This window comes from Anticarsia gemmatalis, chromosome 29 (genome assembly GCF_050436995.1).
Source record: "Anticarsia gemmatalis isolate Benzon Research Colony breed Stoneville strain chromosome 29, ilAntGemm2 primary, whole genome shotgun sequence".
Lineage (NCBI taxonomy): Eukaryota > Metazoa > Arthropoda > Insecta > Lepidoptera > Erebidae > Anticarsia > Anticarsia gemmatalis.
In genome coordinates, this window is record NC_134773.1 from 3,482,073 (window position 1) to 3,494,628 (window position 12,556).

The 12,556-nt window shown below is 37.9% G+C and overlaps 1 protein-coding gene across 2 annotated transcripts; it reads right to left on the reverse strand.

The window, feature by feature from the left end:
- Nucleotides 1-735: 735 nt before the first annotated feature.
- LOC142985323 (uncharacterized) lies at nucleotides 736-9,690 on the reverse strand. Of its 2 annotated transcripts, XM_076133428.1 has the most exons (10): nucleotides 9,594-9,689; nucleotides 8,795-8,860; nucleotides 8,369-8,434; nucleotides 7,595-7,735; nucleotides 5,489-5,554; nucleotides 4,984-5,085; nucleotides 3,649-3,764; nucleotides 2,883-3,064; nucleotides 1,749-1,932; nucleotides 736-890 (listed from the first exon to the last, which is right to left on the reverse strand). In XM_076133428.1, the coding sequence occupies exons 1-10, from the start codon at nucleotides 9,618-9,620 to the stop codon at nucleotides 755-757; spliced, it is 1,086 nt and encodes a 361-aa protein (XP_075989543.1). In that variant the 5' UTR covers nucleotides 9,621-9,689; the 3' UTR covers nucleotides 736-754. The 2 variants fall into 2 exon arrangements, with proteins under 2 accessions (XP_075989543.1, XP_075989544.1); XM_076133429.1 differs by lacking the exons at nucleotides 736-890; nucleotides 1,749-1,932; nucleotides 2,883-3,064; ... (1 more) ...; nucleotides 4,984-5,085; nucleotides 5,489-5,554 and adding an exon at nucleotides 6,342-6,940 and having other exon boundaries at nucleotides 9,594-9,690.
- Nucleotides 9,691-12,556: the final 2,866 nt, after the last annotated feature.

A 12,556-nucleotide genomic window follows, 5' to 3' on the forward strand; every position in this document is an offset into this window, starting at 1 on the left:
TTCATTGTAATCGATTCAGTAGTATTTGCGTGAAAGAGTAACAAACATCCATACATACATCAATATTATACATGCACATAAACTTTCGCATTTATACTATTAGTAGGAAGGATATCTACGTGGTTTTAGTGTCATCTCTTAGGTTAGTACTAGGGTAGGTATAGCTACACATACTTCATATAGCACGCGCCACGCCCACATGCCCCTTCCTCCTGTGTTAGTTATTATGTGGTAATTTACAAATAATCTTGTATTTTATTATAATACTAGCTTTTACCCGCGTCTTTGTCCGCCTTTTTCCCATTATGCGTAATTTTTCCGGGTGAGTATAGCCTATGGGCTACTTTTTACCCGGAAAAATTAGATATACCCGGAAGAATTAGATACCCGAGAAAGGACATATCCTTTATCGAAATATCTCCATACCAAATTTCATACAAATTGGTTCAGTAGTTTAGGCGTTATTGAGTAACAGAAACAGAGTTACTTACTTTCACATTTATAATATTAGTATGGATTAGGTGCAGCGCAGACGACAGACTATCCGTGACGCACTTTTTAGTCTGTGAAAATAGAACTTATGCCATTATATGCAGTAACGCACACAACGCGCAAAAAGTTCGGCGCGTTACTGCATATAATTGCGTAAGTTCTATTTTCACAGACTAAAAAGTGCGTCAAGGATAGTCTGTCGTCTGCGTTGCACCTTAAGGGTTAATAAAACAATAATACATGTATTAGTGACAGTATATAATCAGTCGGCGCGCAGACAGCGGTCCGAGCATCGCTTGAGACAGTCGGGGTCGTTGCGGCAGTGCGCGCGGCAGCTCGCCTGACACCGCGTCACCGTACGAACGTTTGTACGGGAGAAACGCTCTTCAAACATTATACTGAAATATAGAATAGCTGTTAGTGCTTTGGACTTTCTAAATAAGACTAAAGCTACATCATTTTATATTTAAACTGCACAGGATCGAGTGAATATTTGAAATTTGCCACAATGCCACAAGAACAATAAATAAATAAATAAATATTATCGGACAACTCACACACGGTCATTTGATTCCAAACTAAGCAGAGCTTGTACTATGGTAACCAAAAAACTGATAAACATACTTCTAAATACATACTTATATAGATACATTAACATCCAGGTTCAGAACAAATACTCGTGCTCATCACACAAAGATTTATCCCGGGTGGAATTATTATTCGTTGTTGCAGCGAGGTGACCGCTTAAACCACTGCGCCAAATGTGCAGTTAAAATCAAATAATGTCCTAGCCGATAACGGGCTACGGTGAACGGTGCAGGATTTTGTTTAGTGTCTAACTATGTGCACAATACACAGGTACACTCTCTATTACATCACTCTCATAGTATAGTGGGACGGATAATCGACACGGCCAGTGAGAGATCAAGCGCAGAACTGACGGCTTTACGTGCTCTCTGAAGCACGGAGGTCTACAACCTCAACTTCCTAACTACGGGCAATCTCAGGAAAACTCAGAAAAGACAATTTGTCCGAGTTTCCTTGCGTGGCAATCGCATAAACCGACCGTGCCACAAATGCAGTCTAGAGAACAATCAAATATATTAATAACTAGCTGACCCGCGCAACTTCGCTTGCGTCACATAAGAGAGAATGCGTCATAATTCTACGTGGTGGACTGAAGTCGTTCGTAGTCCAGACCTTTATGAAACCCAGTACCAAAAAATTAAATTGAAATCTATGCTACAGTTTTTTACCTGTCTATAAACGGCACAGAGGTGCAAGTGGCGGCATCGCAGTGCAACACGGGAGGTGCTACTGCGGCCATGAGCGAGTTGTCCTCGCCCACCACGTACGGTATATGATCTATGTACACGCTGTCGAAGAGGCACAGGCGTTTCATGTACTCTTCTGGATGCGTGAACATTGTTGGTGGGGTTCCTGGGGAAGAAAATAATTAGCGATATTTAGCAGCCAGATAATTAGTTATTTATCTTCTTAGGCTAAGTTCATATGACCGCGCGGAGCCGCGCGAATCGTTCGACCGAGCGGTACAAGATTGAAGTAAACAGCTAGTATCGTCATATGAACTTAGCCTTTTATACTTATATAAAAATGAATCACCGAAATATATATACGCAAATAACGTTTCATCAACTAAAGAAAATTGGATAATTCGTTTTTAATATGTTTGTAACTGTCGAAACAAGGTATGTATTGGATCAGTGCGATCAATATTTCTACGGGAATAAAATCAACAGGATAACATTTTACTATACCCGGTACTCGGACGAAGTCGGGTAGGTCCGCTAGTTTAATTAAAATAAGGATTATAGGGAACATGGTGAATACTTTTTAAAAACTACGCAGAAGACTGTTCTATAACAACTCAGCAGCAATAATTAGGATGCACGATTTATAATGAATAATTCTGTGTATTTCCAAAATAAAGTATCTGTATCAAACAGGTCACCGTCAGCTGTATAAGCCGAGTCACTGATGTTATACATTCTGAATGTTGTATACCTCCTCCAGCGAACCTTGTATACAAGACTCTCTACTATGTAGCACTATTATTATTATTATCAGACTATATTGTCCCACTGCAAGACAAAGGTCTTCCTTCCCTCTTTCCACCTATCTCTGTCTAAAGCTACTTCATGCCAATCTTTAGTATGAGAGTCCTACTCATCTCGCCATCTCTTTTTAGGCCTTCCGCGTTTTAATTTTCTGTCAACTGGGACCCACTCAGTGGTTGTTTTTGTTCATCCGACATGTGGCAGATCTGACCAGCCCAGTTTCATTTTAATTTCGCAGCTGACTGGCCAACATCAGCAATTTGTGTCTTTGAACGCACTATAGTAATAAAAAATAGTTAATTATTAACTTACCTACAGCATAATACCTAGTATTACACATATGCTCCTGTATCAGTTCAGATCGGTTGAGGAACCAGCTGTTGAGCCACTGCAGGTCTTCAAACTTGGTGATCTCATCATTGATCACCTTGCGCGTGAGACGGAGATACTCTACGTCTGCCTCTATTACCGATTCGTCTTTGTCTTCGCCGTAACTGTGGATTTGTAAGTAAAACTCAGTAATGCCCGGTTTCTGAAGTACATTTAGCGGTAGTTTATCTATTCAATAGCGTTTTTTTTATGAGGGTTTTACCGCTATTGAATAGATAAACTACCGGTAAATGTACCTCAGAAACCGCGGGTTAGCCGAGTGAAGAGATTCGATCGCTGAGTGGTATAACTTTATAAGCTGACACCTCCCATGGCCAACTATGAACGCAGTATAGCTCGCACTGTCATCAAAAGTAATCAGATTTTATACAGAGCCACGTTTTTAATCCTACTGCCTACATGCACACCCTAGTTAGTCTAGGTCTAGTTTAAAAATTATCTTAAGCTAGAGGCCGCCTGCGACTTCATCCGCGTGGAAACCCTTCCTGTGTAAATCACGATCCCTCGGGAACTACGAGATAAAAAGTATCCTATGTATTATTCTGGGTCTTCAGCTACCTACATACCTAATTTCATCGCAATCGGTTCAGTAGTACTTGCGTGAAAGAGTAACAAACATCCATACATACATACATCTATCCTCAGAAACTTTCGCATTTATAATATTAGTAGGATGAGCAAGACCTACTTTCTATACTGCATCTTGAGGATAGCTTCAGACATATGAATCCTGAATATCACGCCGGGTCTTAAATGTGCTTGATACAAGTCCTTTGGCATCTCCACAAAGTTGGTCTCGTATTCCTAATGAAAAATTAAACGTAGGTACAGTGGTTTAAGTCGCCACGCCGCTACCATTGCGTCGGGGGGTCGTTGGTTCAACTCCCACATTAAAACAATTATTTGTGCGATCTACAAATAGTTGTTTCGGGTTTGTACTTTGTGTCCGTTGTTTGTATGTCTGTAAAAGTCCTTTCGATAGAAGAGCAATTCTTAGCGCGGGAGTTATCTTTTACAAATGTTTTAATCGAGGAATTACTTTACTAAACAATGTCTACTTAAAAAAGAGCCAATAAATGCTGAGTCTCCCCACGCAAGTGAGCAAGGGTTTAGACCAAATCATATTAATGACTATACAAAGTTATTTGTGTATTATAGTCTAACAAGTTAATAGAAAGGCTTGTATACAAGGTTCGCTGGTATACAACATACAGAATGTATAACATCAGTGACTCGGCTTATACAGCTGACGGTGGCCTGTTTGATACAGATACTTCATTTAAGGAATAAATTTTTTTTATTAACCCATATCTGTCCCACTGCAGGGCAAGGGTCTCCTCCCAAACGAAGGGTTTATGCCTTGAATACATAAAAATAATAATTTGTATCTAGAAAAATCGTGCATGTCAAAGCTTTGTTATTGGTTGGACTACATGAATAATTAATGATCACTTGTTATAACGGTGAAGGAAAACATCGTGCTGAAACCTTGCATGTCTTACCCCCGGTTTCTAAGGTACATTTAACGGCAGTTTATCTATTCAATAGCGTTAAAACTCATATAAAAACCGCTATTGAATAGATAAACTATCGCTAAATGTACTCAGGAACGAAAGGTTAGAGTTGTTTAACACAGCTCTTGGAGGTATGCAAAGTTCCTACCTGCACTTTGCTATCATATCACAATGTCCCCCTCCCTCATCCCGGGAGGAGACCCTTGCCCAGCAGTATGATCTTATCTTATCTTAGGGGCGGGGGTGCCAGTTAATGCCTGGCTGACACTTCGACCATTCTTGATCCTTTGTGTCACCCCCTCCTTTGTAACTCTAGACGTTGGGGGGCAGGGCAAATTTAACAGTTTTGCTATGCACCCCACCGGAAGCAGCCTGTAGTCTTCTGGTTTAGGGTAACCGCATCCTAGAAGATCCATTCTTTTCCTTCCTAAAGCATCACACTCGCACAGTATCTGTGTGTTTCATGGTTTCTGTCAGCAGTGTTATAATAATAGTATTTTAGTACTTACCTTGACAGGTGGGTCATAAGTGTCGTATGCTCGGGCCTTCTTGTTTTTCTTCTTGCTTCCAGACCGAGCGATGGGCACCTCTGTACTTGACTGATTCTTGGACTGTGGAGAAAACAAAATTTACTTTCTTTTGATATTGTACAGAAAACCACACATAACTAGGCTCACCGATTGGTAAACGGTCTGTGGGTTAAACAACCTTCGGACATTCTATATATGGGATGGGAGATCGTTTATTCCGTTCACGTTAAAAGCCAGTATCGGTTGTTGACAATTCAGATAACTTCAGGCGACTAGAAAAACCTTAACATTAGGTCGACCACTATCCACGGAAAAACAATAGATTCTAATAATCTTGCAGGCCCGGTCAGTTTTAGTTGGACCGGAACGCAAGCCTATTATATCCTAAGCTATAAGTATCAGTATACGAAATTAACCCACGATTCGTCATTAACAATGTTAGTCCCATGTAATAAGCCCATTGGAGAGAAGAATAAAGTCTTACCTCGTCTTCTGGAGGACCCGTAGTGACTTTCTGTCGACTGCGCCGCTTGCCGCCTCTATTCCGACGCTACAAGAACAAACTTATGTGTTTACATACTGAAGACACTCAAAATTTTGTATTCAATTTGTGTGATTTATAATTTCCTCCTAAGTGAGGCTCGATACACACATATTTGGTCCTAGAAGGGCGGCAAAACCGAATATGTGTAGCGAACAAGTGAGTTGAGTCGGTTTGTTCGATAAAAATTGCCGAACCAAACGTACCAAACTGAATATGTGGGTAGTAGTACTATGTCAGTACGGTGGGTAGTTTCGTAGAATCTACCAAAATTTTCATCAGTTTGTTTATAGTGTCGTGTGTACAATACACAGGTACACTCTCTATTACATCACTCTCATAGTCCGGTGTGACGAACACGACTATTGAGAGCTCATTTTCAAGACAGGTTTACGCTGTCTTCGAGGTAGATTTGCTGCCTATTAGATCTCTGCTCTGGGCAATCTATAAGAATTTATTGACAGAAAAATAAAGTTAGCTCTTTTTGACCCCAAGACTATTTTCCCGTTACATTTGCTACGAATAATATAAACATAAAATCAAGCCTTTTTTTCCAAAGGGGTTTTTAATATTGTTTCTCATAATTAGTAGAGGAACCTTATAGTAGGTATAAGTACACACTACACCATTTAATTTTGTCTGTCAGAACCCTGAATATACATTAAGCCGCTGTGCAGAAGACGAAGAAAAAAATACTTAGACAAGGAGAATATATAACGCTTTCTTCAGTAGGGACACACAAAACTAATCTGCGCGTATAACATAGAGTAAAGCTAAGTAAATAAAACAAAAGAAATAGCACACAAAAAACAATTTATTAGGACCTCATTCATCTAAATCTTTCGGTTCCGTTATAGAATCGACGAACACAATCGAATTACACTCCGACGCGTCACACTGCAACATAGGGGGAATCTCCACTGGCGTCACGGAGTACTCATCTCCAATCACATAAGGGTTCCCATCGATCCATAGAGCATCGAAAAGACAATAAATATGCACCTTTATAGTCATATAACTTATAAACTTGTAGATACGACCACCGCACTCCCCTAAATGTTCTTTTATACTCTTATCCGTCTTGTACATCAAAAGGAGGTTGTGAAACTTTGTAATTTCATCCATAACAACCTTTTTTATCAGATTTGTGTAAATTATATCAGCTTCGATGTGCCTTTCTGGGTCTTCATACATTCTCTGTTTGATGCGCAGTATCGCGTCTGACATACGAACTCGAAATATAACTCCTGGATTCATTTGGTCGGGGAGAATGCCGGGTCTTTTCGAAGTAGTGGAGAATTCTAAGATGCGGTCTTTTACTGGCTCTGGGTAGACGTAGTGGTGAGGTCTCTCGCGCAGTTGTGGCCCCAGTAATGTGTTAAATTTCCTCACCGTCTGTGGCAGAAAATTATTCGTATGAGGGATAGATTCCGACTCCGTTTGGTATTAACGCCAGCAGTTGTTTTGAAGAAAGTGCAGCAAGGCCAGCAAGCATTTAAATTCTTCTGGGTATTTTAATTCACTGATTGCACTTACACTGTGTTTAATATAGTATTTGATAACTTGATAAAACTCCAAATATATGGTGAGAAATCAGTCATCATTTATAGTATTTTTTACGAAAAATGTTATTATTGATCACGTATACTTCTACGGCTTCTAAATGGATTTTATGTACGTAAATATGTATGTAAATGGCTACTAGAATTTTAAACGATTGACAATCTATTTAAATTCCATAAAAGGAAAAAAAATTACTGACTATATGACAGGAATTATTAAAAAGATATTTGTAAATCGCGTTTAAGTCAAACGAAGGAATCTCATGCCCAGCAGTGGGACACTTACGTTTTAGTCGTCTCATAATTATACTTTTTTATTTATTTTATAATAGCTGATGATATTCTGGGACACGACTTTGCCCAAGCATCTCATCACGAATACGAGAAAAAATTGATTTGATGTCTAGGGTCGACTTCCATATACCACTAGTTATTATGAAAAGATATAAGTAATATTAGTTAGTTTATTTAATCAGGTCTTACTCACCCTAGCTCGTCGTTTGATCCGATTATGTTCCGGTGCAGCATCCTGGTTGTAGTTGTTCAGATAGGAATCGAACTTGGAGAAGTCGAAGGAGGCCCACGAGTCGATACCTGGCTCTGTTCCTTGCACGTCTGAGGGCTCATCCTGGTACAAAGAAGAAACAGGAATAAGATTTTATGAGACTACTAAAAAGAGTAAGTACTATGTCAAAAGTGTAATAAAAAGATGTGTGTAAAATCCCCAACCAGCACTTGGCCAGCGTGGTGGACTCAAGGCCTAACCCTTCCCTCGTTGGGGAAGAGAGCCTTGCCTAGAAGTGGGACAATGGGTTAAAAAAATATAACGTTTGTCGATCCGCCTGGAACGCTTATACCGGTATATACTAAACTGATTTAGTTAAAATTTGACGGCTCATCCTAGTAAAAAGAAATAAAAATAAGACTATATGCTACTACCAAGTATTATTACAATAAAAAGAATTAGGGCCAGGTTTACGTCTAATGGATAACTGTCGATTAACTTATGTGAAAGATAAAGGTACTGCAAATGTATGAAAAACTTTGACGATATTCCAATAATTTAGCTTATAAAAAAAGAAAGCTCATAATCTATGATTGTTTAGCTGTCTTTCTGTTACGTTTTCAAGGTTATAATGCAAAACCGATTTAGTTATTGGCTAAACTGAAGAATCGATTGAGATATAATTGATCAAGGTGATAGTTTTTTCTTTTAAGTATTAGGATACATTAGACCATATCAACGAAAAGAAAAGCTCACCTTATTATGAGGAGATTTCTTCGGAGCCATATAGCTTATAGGCTGCTCGTACAAATCATCTTTTACCTTTAATAAACGAAAAACATATATTATATTAAGTTCCAAATAAAAACAGTAGGAAATTACTCTTCTTATAGAAGTTCTTTATTATACCTAAAGTTCTTGAAGGTATGCTAAGTCCCCAACCTGCACTAGATACGCGTTATAGACTCAAGGCCTAACCTCATTCTGTCTCATCACTTGCCCAGCAGTGGGACAGTAATTACATAAGAAAATTGAAATTCTTTAACACAGTTCTTGAAGGTATGCAAATATGCACGCAATTGGCCAGCGTGGTGGACTCAAGGCGTAACCCTTTCTTCATTTTGGGAGGAGACCCTTGCCCAGTAGAGGGACAGCCAGTAATAAATATTTATTTATACTTACGTTTGGATACTCGAACGCCAAACTAGCAGTAGGGTCCGATGTAACGAACGAAGTTGAGAAAATTACCTAAAACAAAGATTATAGGTAATTGACGTTAACATACTAACGAAAAAAATACCCTCAGCATTTTAGATGAACCTTTTACGAGTACAAGTTTAATAATGGTTTAATAATAGGGTAGTTGACTATTAGTCAAATCAGCTTCTCTTTATGAAATGTCAAAAACACCTTACAGTATCGTCTTTTCGTTGGTATCAAATGAGTGCCAAATAAAATGTTTCAGTCCATAATAATTACAATTTGAACATTTTTTACGAAAATGACTACATAGCCTGAGCATTTTAGATGAACCTTTTACGAGTACAAGTTATCTTTTCGTTCACCTATCCTATTTATTATAATAACCCTATTTACCCTATTACAAATTTCATAATACTTATATTTTTATCTTAAGTTAAATAGTATATTATTGCTCTGCATTTCCTTAGTTACGAGGGTACGTTAGGTCAGTCCTAGTTATAGTTAATTACGATAATAGTCGTTAAGTCCAGAACCCAGTTACCTGTGTTATAACACGATACCCTTATGTAAAACTGGTTGCCAGACTTTCAAGCTTCTGACTACTGTTAACGACTGTCACAGATCTTCGAAAATGGCCACTGGGGCCCACAATTTAACGCGCCTTCCGAATCACGGAGGAACTCGATATGTATAAGAAGGTCACCCATCTACAGAACAACCTCGGCGAACGTAGCTTAACCTCAGAGATATTATACTATGTAGTGATAATGATACATACCAGAAAAGCTTGCAGTATTTCAAACATGTTGCTTTCGTCTTTCCAGTTCGCTCAATAGCGAGCGACTGACCAATTTACATAGGGAACTAAATAATCTAGATATATTAGTACCAAACTAATTGATTGTTAGTATTTTAGTGTTGTTTTATAATTTTATTGACTATTATAGTTTGAGTAATAAAACTCTTTAAGCTAGCTTTGGTGTAGTGTAAGTGGAATGCGGAGGTTGAGAGTTTGATTCCAATTTCACCACTCTTTCATTTTTTTCTTATTTTCAAACAATTGCCGTCATTTTAAGTAACGGATACGGTATCATGCGATACCCGACACTTATCAACTGGCCTTTAACTTACCGATCAGCAAGGATATCAACAGGGGCAAAGAAAGAAAATAATGTGTTTTACAATATTTTAATTTAAATACATAATTTCACTCAATGACTACAGGGTTTGGCAACGAACTACTATCGAGTACCTATCGCAAATTTGTTTGTGCATAATCAGGCGATCCCCTGAAATAAATAGGGGACCTCTAAAGCCATAGTTTTGTAAGAAATGTTTATAATATCTTATAATCTACTGTTCGGTGTTAACATTGTTAGATTTGAGGTCCAACATTCTTAATTTTGACATCAAAGGATCTTGCCATAGAGTTTCTTTTATCTTGTCGTCTGAAAAGAAAAATAACAAATTTAGAAGAAGTTATTAATAAGCTATTACTGTCTCAAGGGTTTTCTCTCGGAATGAGGGAGATTTTAATTCCTGCAGGCTGGAGACTTGTGACTTTTTTGTGAGATACCTCTCTGTGTCCCACTGACGGACGAAGGCCTCCTAGGTTTTCATCCAACTGTCCTGTCCATACTTCAATAAGAGTGAAAGTTAAATAATGATTATTTGAACTTGATTTTGAACACTCAGATATGTAAGGTTTCATCACGATGTTTTCCTTAACCGTTATGACAAGTGATCATTATTACTTCTTGTTCATATCATCACGCCTGAGACACATAAAGGAGTCGGCAGAGGTGTATGAAATACACACGTTTAGCCATTAACAGTTAACATTTGTACACAAGGCTACGCAGTTCGATTCTCAACGAGTTTAGTCTTCAAGCGATTTGTATGGCAGTAGTCCCATGTAATAAGAGGCGAGTCTACACCCAATAATTCCACTTTACTACATTATTCATTAAAGTTGTCATGAAACAAAAACAAAGTAGTAACATTCTTCTAAACAAACTAGCTGACCCGCACAACTTCGCTTGCGTCACATATAAGAGAATGGGTCAAAACATTCCCCATTTTTGTAACATTTTTTACTGCTGCTCTGCTCCTATTGGTCGTAGCGTGATGATATATAGCCTATAGCCTTCCTCGATAAATGGTCTATCTAACACTGAAAGCATTTTTCAAATCGGACCAGTAGTTCCTGACATTAGCGCGTTCAAACAAACAAACAAACTCTCCAGCTTTATAATATTAGTATAGAAGTATAGATTAAACAAAGAAGTAATATTCTTCTTAACAAATAAACAGTAAACAATAAGTTTTAGTGATGTTTTTAACCGCATCGCTCCGCACGAGCGACCACAAAACATACAGGTAACTGTTATGATCAACCAAGTGGAAAACATTTGAATAAAGGGATTTTAAATAAACAAATATATATTATTCATCTCTATTTCTTGAATAGTCGTGCTAAAGCCTTGTTGTCATGAGTTCTCAAGATTTTATGTTTAAAACTTTAAAAACACCAATAATATTATAATGCAACGGGTCTTATACGCGATCGAAAATTTAAAGGTTAGGATACCTTATTTGCTGCCCATCAGTCAGCTCGTGACCACGGTCGTTGTAATGCGATCGAAACGTCGGGCAACAAATGTGGTATCCTAACCTTTAAATTTTCAATCGCGTATAAGACCCGTTGCATTATAATATGTATTATACTAGTGTACTAGTCGCGAGAGTTTAAAAACACCAATAACTTTTTCAAGTGATGTGTATATGTATCAATACTACAGCGAAATCGGTTCAGCTGGTATCGAGATTTGCGTTAAGCAACTAGTTTAGCGATTCATCTTATACCGTACTCCTCCGAAACGGCTTGACCGATTCTCATGAAATTTTGTGAGCATATTGAGTAGGTCTGAGAATTGGCAAACATCTATTTTTCACACCCCTAAGTACCACTTACTTTTTTGGGACATAGCTTTGAGTCATGAGCACGAGTATATGTTCTGAGCCTGGTTCTTAATTTATCTATATAAGTATGTATTTAGAAGTATATAAGTATGTTTATCAGTTATCTGGTTACCATAGTACAAGCTCTATTTAGTTTGGAATCAAATGACCGTGTGTGAGTTGTCCAATCATATTTATTTATTTATTACCTCTTCGCCTAATATTAGGTTGAGCAGTCAACAAGTACTGTTTATCAAAGACGCCTCCTCCCAAAGGCGTCAGTTTCACCACTTTAATCTGCCTCGTCGTTATAGCTTTAGTTAAACTAGCTAACGGACTTATATACAACATAGTTAATTAATATATATACTAATTTCTGTAAGTTTCTTCTAAATATTTTTTATGCAGTTTTTTTTTAAGAATTTTTTGACAGTATTTGTCAAGGGTTTGATGTATTTTTTTTATAAAATATCGTGATGAAATCTTGCATGTAAAAGAGGCAGCAAGTCGATGATTTTTCTAAGTGACGTGTGTATAAATAATGATCACTTGTTATAACGGTGAAGGAAAACATCGTGATGCAACCTTGCATGTCTGAGAGTTGTTTAACACAGTTCTTGAAGGAATGTGAACTTCGCAGCCCCTGGCTTTTCCCACATTCTTTGCCCACCAGTGCGCTAGTAAATTAGTAAAATGTGAATAAAATATGATGAACTTTGGGGCTGTATACACAAGATTCAAATAGGAAAGACGCTTTTATGGGCATAATCTGAGATTCCA

Excerpts from the sequence above, each read along its gene's own strand:
- LOC142985323 (XM_076133428.1), bottom strand. The coding sequence starts at position 9,620 with ATGTTTGAAATACTGCAAGCTTTTCTG. Across the intron at positions 3,065-3,648 it reads CTCAAGATGCAGTATAGAAA|TTACGGCGAAGACAAAGACG; the intron begins GTAGGTCTTGCT and ends ACAAATCCACAG. Across the intron at positions 1,933-2,882 it reads TACTAGGTATTATGCTGTAG|GAACCCCACCAACAATGTTC; the intron begins GTAAGTTAATAA and ends TTTCTTCCCCAG.